This window comes from Chiloscyllium plagiosum, unplaced genomic scaffold (genome assembly GCF_037043375.1).
Source record: "Chiloscyllium plagiosum isolate Xiang-an unplaced genomic scaffold, Cpla_swu_hap1 HiC_scaffold_16, whole genome shotgun sequence".
NCBI classification, from domain to species: Eukaryota; Metazoa; Chordata; class Chondrichthyes; order Orectolobiformes; family Hemiscylliidae; genus Chiloscyllium; species Chiloscyllium plagiosum.
Genome location: NW_028270154.1, coordinates 29,854,520 through 29,871,254, shown reverse-complemented (window position 1 = coordinate 29,871,254; position 16,735 = coordinate 29,854,520). Strand labels below are relative to the sequence as shown.

Below are 16,735 nucleotides of genomic sequence, written 5' to 3'. Positions count from 1 at the left end.
GAGGCATTTATTACCCTCTAAGGGAAGGAACTGTTTCATTGCTCATTTTTAAATAAGAGTCCCATTATTCTGTGACTATGGGTGGAACCTTATGAGCAATACAAAGAGATTGATGGCAGAATTGGTGGGAAGATCCAGCAAAGCCCATTTTGACGTGGAGAGCAACTCACCTTATCTTTCCACAAGCTGTGAGGCAAGATTCTTTGCTGGAGAATGCTGGTTTGCCAATTATGAGGAATCATTCTGCATTAAATGTCTTGTTTACAATCCAACACTCTCATTAACATTAAGCTTTATGTCATACAAAACTTGCCAAACAAGCCAGAGTTTGAGAACGCATGGGATGGAAAAAAAGTCAGGTACCTAATGCTTGCTCCAAATGACTTCCATGTTGCATTCAATCAAAGTGCAGATCTGGGAACAATTCACAGGCATCAGACACACCCACCCCATTCACAGACTGGTATCCAGGATCTGCCAAGCCACATGACTATCATGGCAAGTCTCCGATATACTGGCTGGGCACTCTGGAAGCACAGGCACTCTGGAAGCTCTGCAGGGTGCACTGGCAACTAGCTGGAAGATTGAGATGGTACATTTTGTGTGCAGGATCAGGTTGGAACTCAGAAGCCCTCACTTGCTCTCCTAACATTCAGTGCCTAGCTGGACACTTGCAGGTTCCATGCCTTCCATGCCTCTCCCTATCTCTCCCTATTAACTCAGCCACACAACCAGGCAGCTTGCCTTGCATCATAGCAGTGCTCAGTCAAGGGGGGGTGGAGTGGAGGAGGAGGGGGAGGGTGACAGCTTGCTGGCAGATTATAAAAATGCAAATTCCAAAAGACCTGACGACACAAGAAAGATTGTACACAGCCTTAAATTAACATTTATGGTTGAGTAAAACCTGGCTCCTTGGCTGGCTCAATTTTCTTGCTGCACTGAAATTCAAACTTTAAGAAACTGGTAGAAATTCAGTGTATGAAGTGCATGCTGTTAAGATCTTTACCATTATTTTGCAAATCAACAGGAGAGCAAATCGTTTTTTATTCATAATAGGTCAAAACTCAGTTGTACTGGATACATTAATCAATTTAAACTTGGAAAGACTGTGAACAGTGATATAGTGAATCAGCTGTGTTGTACGTAAAGGGCCACAGATGGTTGGGATAATAAAGTTATTGGGAAAAGACAGACAGTTAAAGAAAAGAACGGAAAACAAAATAAAAATATATTGCGTTGATTAAAGCATTGTGTTTTGATCAAACAATGTTTGAAATAATTTTGATTCTCTTCATTTGGGTTACATTAAGTGACACCTGAGTGAAAGTACTGCCTTACAGCTGCAGTCCATCCCATTAATATTGGTAAAGTGTATTTGTTTTGTGGAATGTATAAAGTTACAAAAGCATCACCATGCCTGTTTCTCCACTTCAAAAGAAGCTGTAACAATCAGTCTCCCCTCCCATTCCACCATCCCCCACCCTTGCTGTTTCTCACAATCCTCCATGTATTGCATCTTCAGATATTTCTCCAGTTCCCATTGCAAAATTATTATTGATTCCACTTCAACTATCATTTCAAACAGCACATAAAAACTATATTAATTTTTTTCCACATATTTATTTTGGTAATTTTCTTAGTTGCTTTAAATCTATGCCCCTGGATATTAATCTTTAAACCAGTAAAAAATGGTTCCTCCATATTGACTCTACTTAAATAACACAAGATATTAAACACTTTTATTTCAAATTAACCGACTCTACTCTAGGGAAAGCAACATAAGTATCTCCAACCTCTCCACATAACTTTCGTAGTATTTCATCATTGTTACCATTCTTGGCAGCACGCTAGCTCAGTGGTTAGCACTGCTGCCTCATAGTGCTAGGGACCCAGGTTCGATGCCAGCCTTGGGTAACTATCTGTGTGGAGTTTGCACATTCTCCCCGTGTCTGTGTGGGTTTTCCCCGGGTGCTCCGGTTTCCTCCCACTGTCCAAAGCTGTGCAGGCCAGGTGAATTGGCCATGCTAAATTGCCCATAGTGTTCGGTGCATTAGTCAGAGGGAAATGAGTCTGGGTGGGTTACTCTTCGGAGGGTCGGTGTGGGGCCGAAGAGCCTGTTTCCACACTGTAGGGAATCTAATCTTCTCCCCTCATGAAGGCCGGGAACACAGCAGCCCAGTTCCATAGCACCTAATTAGTGCTTTACAAAAGTTATAACTTCAACTATTTTGTAGTCTACTTGAATATGAGATCTTCCCAACATGTTGTACCATGTTTAAAAGCCTTGTATATAAATAAGTGTTATCTTTTTTCTTTTGCAGCACTTCATAATTCCACCACTTCATTCTAATAGTGCTCCTCATTCTCCTTACCAAAATGATTTCCCCTTGCATAGAATCTCTACAGTGCAGAAAGAGGCCATATGGCCCATCGAGTTTGCACCGACCCTCCAAAGAGAATCCCACCCAGACCCACATCCCCGTATTAAACGTATGTAGCGAGCCAAGGGATGAGATTTGAGAGGTCCCTTAAATACTTGTTGAAGCTGAGAAACTATGTTGGAAAGCCGAGGCAGACTTTCCTGAACACAGAGGAAGATTCATTCGCACCTATGCAATTGTAACTACACTCAGCCTCATCAGCCTCATGTTACATAATCAGAGTGCATTATAACATTGTGTTAATTTAGAAAAATGTGCACAAAGTACCAGCAAACAAAAATGCAAAACACCTCCATACATTGTTTCATATGAATATGAAATATTCTCTCACTTTACTTGACTGCCTCCAACTTTATCCCTTCTGTATAGAAAAGTAAATACATTTTAGGCTTTGGTGACAATTACACTGGTAAATGCTTGGCCATAAAAAAGAAAAAAAAAACATTTATTTCATTAGTTGTTGTCAGGTAGGCAGGAATAAAGAAAATATGGAAAAATAAATGGAAATGGTTTTTACAGCCCTTATCAAATATCACATGCTGCTGAAGGTGGAAATACCATAAGGCACCAGTAGTGATTGCCTGAGAAAATACTACAGAACTGAGACTGGAAAAAATGCCCTAAGTTTATGTTCCTGATTGTGCAGCATATATTTGTAGCTGCCAAGCAAGGACAGCAACAAGCTCCAATCAAACATCAATGGGGTCAATGGTCTAAAGAGTTGCGGATGGAGTTTAATTTGGATAAACGCGAGGTTTTGCATTTTGGTAAAACAAACAAGGGAAGGACTTATACAATTAAAAGTAGGACCTTGGTAATGTTGTAGAACAGAGAGACCTAGGAGTTCAAGTACGTAACTCTTTAAAGTTTGCATCACATATAAATAGGATGGTTAGGAAAGCATTTAGCATGCTTGCCTTCATTGCTCAGACCTTTGAGTATAGGATTTTGAGTTATGTTGAGATGTACTGGAGTACTCTGCCCACTTCTGATTGCCCTAATATAAGAAGGAGCTTGAAAGGGTTAAGTGGAGATTTATCATGATGTTGCCGGGAGTGGAGAGTTTGAGGTTGGATAGCCTGGGTTTTTTTTTACTGGAGCATAGGACGTTAAGGAGTGACCATATAGAGGTCTATAAAATTATAAAGGGTATAAACAAAGGGAATGGCAGGTGTCTTTTCCCTAGATTTGGGGATTTCAAGACTATAGGGCATATTTTTAAGGTGAGAGGAGAAAGATTGAAAAAAGACTTGAGGGGCATTTTTTTTACACAAGGTGGTCCATGTGTGGAATGAACTTAGAGGGAGTAGTGGAAACGGGTGCAGTTACAACAGTTTAAAAAATAAGGACATGCAGAAGAAATGTTTGGAGGGACTTCAGCCAAGCTCAGGCAGGTGGGACTAGTTTAGTTTGGGATTATGGTTTGCATGGACTGGTTGGATCAAAGAGTCTGTTTCCATGCTGTGTGACTCTATGGCTCCACTATAACTATTATTAATAGACTTGCTAGAATTGATGACTCAAGATGAAGAGTGCAAATAGTCAGTTAAGTGAATTATCAGAAGCTTTGTAGACACCATGGAACTATATTGCACTAAGCAGTGTAATAGAATGATGAAAGAACAATTTTAGTTGTGGATTAAGAAGCAGTTTTAAAAATGGAGATCACCACTAATTTCTACTGCATGCTGTGAATTGTCTGCTACTATCATAGCACAATTTTCTTTGGATCTCTCTTTTTGCAAGGATGATCAAATATAAATTCAAAAAAATTATTTCCTTGATGTTGCTCTTTTCAACTGTATCCTACTTCATCGTTAAATATTCCCTTCATAGAATGAAAATCCCTGCATAATGATGAGCCTCAGGTTAAACTATCAATATGAAGTGACCTGTTTGTGTCACTTTGAATCTGGAAAATACATGCCTTTGGTTCACTTCAGAGAACTTTGCTTTGAATGGTGCTTGCCAGTTTGGAAAGATGCCTTTCTAAATGTTTGATAAGACCTATGTTTTCAATATTCTGTCAAGATTCTAAAATGTGGTTAGAAGATCACTGTGATGTCTATGCTGTTTGCCTTTATACATATTGCTTATTAACTTTGTATGCTTATTTTGTCCATCTCTGTGCAGAAATACCAAAAGAACTAAGAAAATATTTCTAAAAGTGAACTGTAGCTAAATAAAATCTTTTACATTTCTGCAATCTATGAGGAATTTTGATCATTCTGTTTTGTTGAGAGAATGTTATTACTCTCTGTACTCACCTGGCTTTCATTATTTAGAGTGAAGATAAAGTCCTTTGAATTCAGAAGCTTACATGCATAAGCGATATTAACAGCAGTCTCCTGCTTATCTCCTGTCAGGACCCAAATCAAAATGCCAGCTTCACGAAGGGCTTCAATGGTTTCTGGCACACCATCTTGCAGACGATCCTCAATACCTGTTGCCCCTTTCATCACCAAAAAATAAATAATTAAAATAAATATTTCAAAAGTTCTGAGAATTGATAAGTAAAACCCAATTTGGGATTTTTAGCATTAATGTTTCAATTCCTATAATCATAATTACACTGTAATGTAACTAAATACAGGTTCATATTCATAAAGCAGCATTCTGCAGATACCAAAGATCACCTGCCTTGCTGTGCTTATAGCGCTAATGTCTCCAGTCTTCCTGTGTTTATGGTCTTATTATTTAAACAGATTGTCTATTTACCCTGATTGAAATACCTTTGTTAAAATGAATAGAAATTCTTAATTATCCTATCTAATTTGCTTTACTACTTTTTAGTAAACTAAAGTTATAGTTATGGGAATTACACAGATTTCCAAAAGTAAACGAGGGAAATAATCACCATGCAATAAACTATCTGTTTTCATGTGGTGTCACACTTGATTTTCGCATAACTTGTCCAGTCTGCTCTGGACCCACCAACTGGCATGGACTGGACTGCACAAGACGCTGCTTTTCTTCACTCTTTCTTTTGTTTAAGTGCGATTATCTGTCTCCAAGTCCTCTCCTATCCATTGAGGTATTGTAGTCTATTTCCAGGTGCTTCTCCTTTCTTGGTTTTTGGGTGTTACTGTCTATTCTGGATTCTCCTTCCTCTCGCTGCAATCTGTCCCTATTTTCTCCTCTCAGCCTCTCTTTTTAAGTGCTGTTTGCCTGCTCACAGATCCCCTCCTCATGCATTCTTTTAGCTGTGGCTATCTCCCTGGGTTCCCTGATTCTTACTTTACTTAAACAAAAAGCGTTATCAGTGTTTCATAATAGTACTTCAATATGTGAGTAACAATCATTTCTAAATTTAAATGAAATCAAATTTTTCACTTTGAGTGGGGAAAAGAAATTAAAACACTAACATTGGTTGTGTTACTATGGACATTGGAAGCTTAAAGGCTTTTTAAGAAGTGCTTAAAAAGCCATTTTTATAAAGATAATTTCACTGAAGGTCATTGATGGAAGTTCAAATTAGCAGCATAGCTGGGAACAGGCAGAGAACAATGACAGTATGGCACTGTTTACAAAGATTGTTGAAGACAAAAAAAACCTTGCTTTTATAATAGCAACTTTCATGATGTCAAGATATCCCAAAGTATTTCCCAAATGAAGTGTTGTGAAATGCAATTACTACTGTGAGGTAAGAAATGCAGCAGCTAAACAATGCACAGCAAGGCCCAACAAACAGTAATTAAATAAGTTAACTGATTAAATACATACATCTGGGAAATAGTTCTGATAAACTGCTGAGGGGCTAGTTGTGTGTCACCACTCAGTTATTTGACATCCTTCTCATTATCTCTCTAAAGGTTAAAATTTTCAAGTACGCAAGTTCTCATTGAATTTTTCCCAAGTTCGAGTAGAAGACTTTCTGAACAGGTTACAGGCCTGCTGTGTCTGATTATACAAAGTTATCTCATGGGAATGCCTGAGTACTTAATATATTTGTGGGAAAACAAACACAGAATAAGAGTCATTCACAACTAAGCCTGCTGACTAAATGTCATGTTCCCTAGATACATTTTTGGCAACAGTATAAACATAACTTATAAAAATGCGTTTATGGAAGGTGGGCAATGCTGGCTAGGCCAGCAGTTTTGGCCCATTCTGAATTGGCCAGAAGGCAGTTAAGAGTCAGCCACATTGCAGTGCGTCTGGAATCACGTCGACTTGAGGTAAATTTGGCAGATTAGATTACCTACTGTATGGAAGCAGGCCCTTTGGCCCAACAAGTCCATGCCAACCCTCCGAAGAGTAACCCACCCCTACCCTACATTTACCCCTGACTAATGTACCTAACACTATGGGCAATTTAGCATGGCCAATTCACCTGACCTGCACATCTTTGGATTGTGTGAGGAAACCAGAGCAAACCCAAGCAGACACGGAGAGAATGTGCAAACTCCACACAGACAGTTGCCCAAGGCAGGAATTGAACCCAGGCCCCTGGTACTGTAAGGCAGCAGTGCTAACTACTGAGCGACCATGCCGCCCCAGATTTCCTTCCCTGTTGGATATTAGTGAACCCAATGGGTTTTTACAACAATTGATGGAGATTACATGATCACCACTAGGCCATTTTTAAAAATTCAATTAAAATTTCATCATCTGCCATGGTGGGATTTAAACTCCTGGCTGTAGAACAGTAACCTGACTTTCTGGGTACTAGTCTAGTGACATTATCACCTCTCCTTTGAATTCAATCTATCAGAAACATAACTACAAAATAAGAGCTTTTTTCTTGCTTAGATGCACCAATATGTTTTGAATGAATATCTCAGAAAATTCTATTATCTCATTATTTGAATCAGCTTAACCAAGGATTTAGCATCTGGTTCATAATGGTCATATTTTATTGCCAGAAAATAAAATGTTTTTTTCTGAATAATAGGGATTTGGATTGAGTCTAATCTCATTGGGAAAGAGATTAGTACTGTGTATTTATGTTGGACTGTCAGTTTAACAATCCAATCATGTGACATGATGATGACATTTAAGAAGGTAATCACTCAGTCTCAACTTGCTGCCTTCTAGAGTGAGCACCTCATAAACAAAGCTCTTGTTGTTTTAAGTGCTATGGCCTCCTCCCCTTGAAACATAACACGTTTAATCTTTCAGCCAGTGATGCCTACAATTGAAGAAGGCATAGCAACATAAATTCAGCTAAGTTTGGATTAAACCACCTTGTTAGTGCAATGCAGGAGGAATTTTATACAATTGGTAGTTGGTAATACTGACACTATGGTCTACAAGTGAAATAAATGTGTAGTTGTCCGTAACCTCAAACAAAATAATTCACCTAATAGCTGTTGAGGTCTGGAATTCAAAGACACGTGAACATACTTCAATACTGTTAATTATGTTTCTAGATCACAGGACTAGAAGTTTTATTGCTCAAAATGTGGAGTAAAACTGAGGACATTCCAAGTTTATCAGACCATTGTAAGATTGACTAAATCAAATTCAACTGTTGAATCAAACCATTGTTACTACAGAACAGTGCATTTATTGATAATCAAGGAAATTACCCAATAATTGAAGATCTGTTTCCAATTGTAGTGTTGTCTCTAGAATCATTGCTTCTCTGTGATCAATACTGGTCTCTGCCTCGTGCCTTAAATCAGCCCATTTTTTGTATTCATTCGTGCTTAAGACCTAAACAAAATTAAGAAGCAAATGGAAAATAAAAATAGAATGAAAATGTTGATATCAATGTAAAACAGGGTATAAAAATAAACTAGAACCAAAAAGTTCCTGGCTACTTTAATAATTTTTGCTATTTGAAAGAATTTCCCAATAGTTAATGTATACTGCACTATATACTATTATGTGACTCAGCAATCGTATATCAGATATTGCTATGCATAGCTCCCTCTTTGTTTCTTATGTGTAATCTATAAGGCAGTAGCTTTCTTCTACTTATGGACAACTCATCTGGAATGAACTTATTTTTGCATCTCCTCCTCCCTTGGCACACTTTCTATTGCTTGTGCCCCGATTCCAAGTCATGCTGCACTTCTGCTAACTCTGTAGCTGCAAAGGTAGGCAAAAGGATATCATCAGGAAAATGGAGATTGGCCTTTTAAATAATGGTAGTAGGTTAGCCCTATGGTATAACCATGCCAATTCATCATTCTGCTGTTCATGATGAAGGTTACTGCCACTATCCTTCTTAAATGTAAGAAGCTTACAGGTCGAGAATCCTTTATCTGAAATTCTCAGGACCAACAGTTTTTTTTGGATAATAGCTGTTTTCTTTTTACAGATACATTTACACTGTAGATTCATTTGGGACCTTTGGCAAAAAAAAACTGCACTTGGCCCAAAGGACCTGAAAGGGTTTAAAGCAAAGTATTTTTCCAAAAGGGCCCGACCAGATTCGTAGACATGTTAAATTTAGGCCGTTTGGGAAAAAAAAATCTTTGCTTTTCAGTCTGATCAGGACGAGCACAATTGTTTGCCAAAGAGTCCAAACTCAATGTATCTATGTTTAAGTTTGCTCAAGTTCACTTTCCAAAAGATCTTTGGTTTTGGGTCTTTTTGATTTTTGGACATGCAGATAAAGGATACCAGACCTGAACAGGCCCTGCTTTTCTCATGTAGTAGAGGAAAACAATTTCCAGCTCCAACCAGAAAAGGTAATATCTGTATATACTTTATTTCATGTTGCCAACTAGATAAAAGCTGAACTTACATAACACATATAGTTACACAGACCGATGTTAGATTTCAATCTTCTGATATCCTAAACTGTTCTGCCCACATGTCCAATGTCCATGGCAGTAGATGGAACTTTTGGTACTCCTCAATATGAACTCTTTCTAATGTATTTACAGCATTGTATCCTCAAGTTTTTATTTCCCTATGTCATTATCATACATTTATGTGTACTTCCATTTGCCATTACCCTTTCTCTCCCAATCTCTAACTTTGTAAATTCAGGCAATCTGGAGGTTTCAGTATTCTTCTAAAACATGATCTCTGCAGATTTGGAAGACCAACAATTTACTGGGTGGAACATAGAACATAGAAGAATACAGCGCAGTACAGGCCCTTCGGCCCTTGATGTTGCGCCGATCCAAGCCCACCTAACCTACACTAGCCCACTATCCTCCATATGCCTATCCAATGCCCGCTTAAATGCCCATAATGAGGGAGAGTCCACCACTGCTACTGGCAGGGCATTCCATGAACTCATGACTCGCTGAGTAAAGAACCTACCCCTAACATCTGTCCTATACCTACCCCCCCTTAATTTAAAGCTATGCCCCCTTGTAATAGCTGACTCCATACATGGAAAAAGATTCTCACTGTCGACCCTATCTAAACCCCTAATCATCTTGTACACCTCTATCAAGTCACCCCTAAACCTTCTTTTCTCCAATGAAAACAACCCCAAGTGCCTCAACCTTTCCTCATACGATCTTTCTACCATACCAGGCAACATCCTGGTAAACCTTCTTTGCACCCGTTCTAGTGCCTCCACATCCTTCTTATAGTATGGCGACCAAAACTGCACACAATACTCCAGATGCGGCCGCACCAGAGTCTTATACAACTGCAACATGACCTCAGTACTCCGGAACTCAATTCCTCTACCAATAAAAGCCAGTACGCCATATGCCTTCTTCACCGCACTATTTACCTGGGTGGCAACTTTCAAAGATCTGTGTACATGGACACCAAGATCCCTCTGCTCATCCACACTACCAAGTATACGACCATTAACCCAATACCCCATCTTTTTATTACTCTTACCAAAGTGAATCACCTCACACTTAGCTACATTGAACTCCATTTGCCACCTTTCTGCCCAGTTCTGCAGCTTATCTATATCCCGCTGTAACCTGCCACATCCTTCCTCACTGTCTACAACTCCTCTGACTTTCGTATCATCCGCAAACTTGCTCACCCAACCTTCTAACCCCTCCTCCAGGTCATTTATAAAAATGACAAACAGCAATGGTCCCAAAACAGATCTTTGCGGAACACCGCTAGTGATGGCACTCCAAGATGAACCTTTGCCATCAACTACTACCCTCTGTCTTCTTCCAGCCAGCCAACCCCTAATCCAAACCTCCAACTCACCCTCAATGCCATACCTCCGTATTTTTTGCAGTAGTCTACCATGGGGAACCTTATCAAACGCCTTACTAAAATCCATATACACCATAGAACATAGAACAATACAGCACAGAACAGGCCCTTCGGCCCACGATGTTGTGCCGAACTTCTAACCTAGATTAAGTACCCATCCATGTACCTATCCAAATGCCGCTTAAAGGTCACCAATGATTCCGACTCTACCACTCCCATGGGCAGCGCATTCCATGCCCCCACCACTCTCTGGGTAAAGAACCCACCCCTGACATCTCCCCTATACCTTCCACCCTTCACCTTAAATTTATGTCCCCTTGTAACACTCTGTTGTACCCGGGGAAAAAGTTTCTGACTGTCTACTCTATCTATTCCTCTGATCATCTTATAAACCTCTATCAAGTCACCCCTCATCCTTCGCCGTTCCAACGAGAAAAGGCCGAGAACTCTCAACCTATCCTCGTACGACTTCCTCTCCATTCCAGGCAACATCCTGGTAAATCTTCTCTGCACCCTCTCCAAAGCTTCCACATCTTTCCTAAAGTGAGGCGACCAGAACTGCACACAGTACTCCAACTGTGGCCTAACCAAAGTCCTGTACAGCTGCAACATCACTTCACGACTCTTGAATTCAATCCCTCTGCTAATGAACGATAATACTCCATAGGCCTTCTTACAAACTCTATCCACCTGAGTGGCAACCTTCAAAGATCTATGTACATAGACCCCAAGATCCCTCTGTTCCTCCACCTGACTAAGAACCCTACCATTAACCCTGTATTCCGCATTCTTATTTGTTCTTCCAAAATGGACAACCTCACACTTGGCAGGGTTGAACTCCATCTGCCACTCCTCAGCCCAGCTCTGCATCATATCTAAGTCCCTCTGCAGCCGACAACAGCCCTCCTCACTGTCCACAACTCCACCTATCTTCGTATCATCTGCAAATTTACTGACCCACCCTTCGACTCCCTCATCTAAGTCATTAATAAAAATTACAAACAGCAGAGGACCCAGAACTGATTCCTGCGGAACTCCACTTGTAACTGGGCTCCAGGCTGAATATTTACCATCTACCACCACTCTCTGCCTTCGACCGGTTAGCCAGTTTTCTATCCAATTGGCCAAATTTCCCTCTATCCCATGCCTCCTGACTTTCCGCATAAGCCTACCATGGGGAACCTTATCAAATGCCTTACTAAAATCCATGTACACTACATCCACTGCTCTTCCCTCATCCACATGCTTGGTCACCTCCTCGAAGAATTCAATAAGACTTGTAAGGCAAGACCTACCCTTCACACACCACATCTACCGCTTTCCCCTCGTCCACCTCCTTAGTCACATTCTCAAAGAATTCAATAAGGTTTGTGAAGCACGACCTGCCCTTCACAAAACCATGCTGACTATCCTTGATCACATTATTCCTATCCAGATGTTCATAAATCCTATCCCTTACAATTCTCTCTAAGATTTTGCCCACAACAGAAGTGAGACTCACCGGCCTATAGTTACTAGGGTTATCCCTACTCCCCTTCTTGAACAAGGGAACCACATTTGCTAGCCTCCAATCTTCTGGCACTACTCCTGTAAACAACGAGGACATAAAAATCAAGGCCAATGGCTCTGCAATCTCCTCCCTTGCTTCCCAGAGAATCCTAGGATAAATGCCATCAGGCCCAAGGGACTTATCTATTTTCACCCTTTCCAGAATTTCCGACACCTCTTCTCTACATACCTCAAAGCCATCCATTCTACTTAATTGTGACTCAGTACTCACATTGACAACAATGTCCTGTTCCTGATTGAATACTGACAAAAAGTATTCATTCAGTGTCTCCCCAATCTCTTCAGCCTCCACACGCAACTTCCCACTACTATCCTTGACTGGACCTATTCCTCCCTAGTCATTCTTTTATTCCTGACATATCTATAGAAAGCCTTAGGGTTTTCCCTAATCTTACCAACTAAGGACCTTTCATGTCCCCTCCTTGCTGCTCTTAGCTCTCTCTTCAGGTCCTTCCTGGCTACTTATAACTCTCAATCGCCCCAATTGAACCTTCACGCCTCATCTTTACATAGGCCGCCCTCTTCCATTTAACAAGGGATTCCAATTCCTTATTAAACCACGGCTCCCTCACACGACCCTTTCCTCCCTGCCTGACGGGTACATACTTATCAAGGACACTCAATAGTTGCTCCTTGAACAAGTTCCACATATCAATTACGCCCTTGCCTTGAAGCTTACTTTTCCAAGCCACACATCCTAAGTCATGCCTCACCGCATCATAATTTCCCTGCCCCCAGCTATAACTCTTGCCCTGTAGTACACACTTATCCCTCTCCATCACTAGAGTAAAAGTCACCGAATTGTGGTCACTGTCCCCAAAGTGCTCACCTACCTCTAATTCTAACACCTGGCCTGGTTCATTACCCAGAACCAAATCCAGTATGGCCTCACCTCTTGTTGGCCTATCTACATATTGTGTCAGGAAACCCTCCTGCACACATTGGACAAACACTGACCCATCTAACGAACTTGAGCTATAGCTTTCCCAATCAATATCAGGAAAGTTAAAGCCCCCATTAACATTAACTCTTGGATTTCCTTCATAGCTAAAACAAACAATTTCTTTCTTGGAGTACCTTGGAATTGTTGAACATTGAAGCCATCACTGAAAAGGGATGATCATGATTGCATTATTGGTGAAACACAGGTTAACTTTTGTTTTTGGAGGGTGGATTCTGGCTTTGCATGATTTCTGACTCATTTACTGAGAATTTCTTCAGGGAGATTATAAAATCAAACATTTTGCTTGAACTACCTCAGTATCTAATACCAGATAAGATTCTATCATAGCTATTTGTTTGTCAAGCTGAGCTGCACTCCAAGTTACATTAGTTTTACATTCTCAATTGGTTTGAGTTGGGTCTGCTATTCATTGGCTATATTATTGTTTGTTTTCCCTCACAACCATGTAGATGTTTTCAATCTGAGAACTCTTCAGCATTATCTGCAGTGGAATATATTTGTGCCAGTTCAGTACAGTCACAGGTTCTGATTTGTTGACAGCATGAAACAAACTCCTTACGCCAACATAAATAATCTCAATGAAACCTACTTTTGTTAAGATTCTGTTCTGAGACAAAGGAATCATGAAAAATATTCTCCAAGCTGACTTTTGACTGGACATTCGTTAACTTCATACAGTTTAATTCCTTCTGCCATTTGAATAAAATTGAGTTAAAGTGTCCGTTCCAACTCAAGAGTGAGAATTCTTGATTATGAAGTTTGTTCAGATTCTCTACTATTTGGCATCCCTAATATTGGAGAATTGATAGTAGCATATCTTTAACCTTGAAGTATGTTTAGGTATTTTCAACATTCAAGGCATTTAAATGAAAATCATTATTATGTGTATGGTAATATACAAACAAAGATTAAAGTGAATGAAAGAGAAGACACTGGTATTGAAGTTAAAACTTAGATGTTTAAAATGTAGCATTAATATAACATTTTGTCTTTAAAAGTTCACATTTTACCTTCTTTGCGATGCATAGTGTTCGCAGACCATCATTTGCATACGTGTCCAGACACTTTTGTGTTTCCAGAGTTATTTGTCTATGCTTTTCCTCTTCAAGGTTGTCAAAAATGAAAGGCAAAAGAGAAGAAAATCTGTCAGACAGCTGTGCTCAGTGAAGTCAAATCTCATAACTGAAGCCACAACCCCAAAAAAGGAAAATTTTTTCGAGCTCATAGCTAGAGCATTTCAATACTTTACAGAAGTCTATGATAATTATATACTTAATAAAACGGAAACAGTGAAATTTACGACAAAGGTTAGAAAACTGAAGATATGAGACTATCACAATAGTAATTAAGAATTGTTAGCTCAAGCAAAAAGTCATTACACTCTGACAATTAATTCCTTCAAAACATTAATGATTTTTCACATCTCCATCTTTCTTCTCATTGTATTTTTCCAATACCTTCCTGCTCACAAGCCCAGCAAATTCATCCCTGAACAATTAAACTGTCAGTTTCAGTGTCCTTTCTGACAATTTGTTCTCCAGTTTCACTGCCTTACTCCTTTCTCCTACTTAATAACATTTCCCATCGTATTTGAACTGTTTGCCAGTAAGTAATTTATTTGGATTTGCCCAATTACATTCATAATCTCAAAAATGTAAATATATCCACATCTGCTTTTCCAATGAAATCAAGCCCAACTTCCTGAACAGGTTAAATCGATGACTGTATCGGCGCCGCCTCGTGCTCCCACGAGGAGGTTGAACAGTTCATCCACTTCACCAACACCTTCCACCCCGACCTCAAATTCACCTGGACAGTCTCAGATTCCTCCCTCCCCTTCCTCGACCTTTCTATTTCTATCTCAGGCGACCGAATCAACACGGACATCTACTACAAACCGACCGACTCCCACAGCTACCTGGACTACACCTCCTCCCATCCTGCCCCCTGTAAAAACGCCATCCCATTCTCCCAATTCCTTCGTCTCCGCCGCATCTGCTCCCAGGAGGACCAGTTCCAAAAACGCACAACCCAGATGGTCTCCTTCTTCAAGGACCGCAATTTCCCCCCCGACGTGGTCGATGATGCCCTCCACCGCATCTCTTCCACTTCCCGCTCATCCGCCCTTATGCTCCACCCTCCAACCGCCACCAGGACAGAACCTCACTGGTCCTCACCTACCACCCCACCAATCTCCATGTACAGCGCATCATCCGCCGTCATTTCCGCCACCTCCAAACGGACCCCACCGCCAAGGATATATTTCCCTCCCCTCCCCTATCAGCATTCCGTAAAGACCACTCCCTCCGTGACTCCCTCGTCAGATCCACACCCCTCACCAACCCAACCTCCACTCCCGGCACCTTCCCCTGCAACCGCAGGAGGTGCAAGACTTGCGCCCACACTTCCCCCCTCACCTCCCTCCAAGGCCCCAAAGGAAACTTCCATATCCGCCACAGATTCACCTGCACCTCCAGACACATCATCTATTGCATCCTCTGCACCCGATGTGGCCTCCTCTATATTGGGGAGACAGGCCGCCTACTTGCGGAGCGTTTCAGAGAACACCTCTGGGACACCCGGACCAACCAACCCAACCACCCTGTGGCTCAACACTTCAACTCCCCCTCCCACTCCACCAAGGATATGCAGGTCTTTGAACTCCTCCATCGCCAGACCACAACAACACGACGGTTGGTGGAAGAACGCCTCATCTTCCGCCTAGGAACCCTCCAATTACAAGGGATGAACTCGGATTTCACCAGTTTCCACATTTCCCCTCCCCCCACCTTGTCTCAGTCAAATCCATCGAATTCTGCACCGCCTTCCTAACCTGCAATCTTCTTCCTGACCTCTCCGCCCCCACCCCAGTCTGACCTATCACCCTCACCTTGACCTCTTTCCACCTATCACATTTCCGACGCCCCTCCCCCAAGTCCCTCCTCCCTACCTTTTATCTTAGCCTGCTGGACAAACTTTCCTCATTCCTGAAGAAGGGCTTATGCCCGAAACGTCGATTCTCCTGTTCCCTGGATGCTGCCTGACCTGCTGCGCTCTTCCAGCAACACATTTTCAGCTCTGATCTCCAGCATCTGCAGACCTCACTTTCTCCTTAAATCTTTAATACTTCTATACCTCAAGAGGTAAGTGGCTGTCAACTTTTATAGTGCAATGTCTTAATTCTAGTCCACACCTGTATGATGGAATTCAATTTGCTGCAACATTTCTCGATTTTATCATATTTTGCCAAGTATATATAGAGTCATACAGCATGGAAACAGACCCTTCAGTCCAACTCATTTGCATCAACCAGACATCCCAATCTGACCGAGTCGCATATGTCAGAATTGGCCCATATCCCTCCAAACCGTTCCTATTCATGTACCCACTCAGATACCTTTTTAAAGGTTATAATTATACCGTTCTCCACTACTTCCTCTAGCAGCTTGTTTCATACTTGCACCATCCTCTGTGTGTAAAAGTTAGCCCTCAGGTCCTTTTGAAATCTTTCCCCTCTCACCTTAAACCAATGCCCTATAAGTTTGAGCCTTCCCCATCCTAGGAAAAAAGACCTTGGCTATTCACCCTATCCATGCCCCTCATGATTTTATAAATCTCTACATGGTCACCCCTCAGCCATGACATTCCACCCCATTCAGTT

At 41.1% G+C, this 16,735-nt stretch overlaps 1 protein-coding gene across 8 annotated transcripts in view; it reads right to left on the bottom strand.

Moving 5' to 3' along the window:
* atp10b (ATPase phospholipid transporting 10B) overlaps positions 1–16,735 on the bottom strand; it is a 268,252-nt gene that overhangs the window by 29,600 nt on the left and 221,917 nt on the right. For all 8 annotated transcript variants that reach the window (XM_043703361.2, XM_087995245.1, XM_087995247.1 and 5 more), the window contains 3 exons: positions 14,085–14,176; positions 7,973–8,099; positions 4,709–4,893 (listed from right to left, as the gene is read on the bottom strand). In XM_043703361.2, coding sequence (XP_043559296.2) covers positions 4,709–4,893; positions 7,973–8,099; positions 14,085–14,176 — 404 coding nt within the window. The remainder of the gene's footprint in view (positions 1–4,708; positions 4,894–7,972; positions 8,100–14,084; positions 14,177–16,735) is intronic.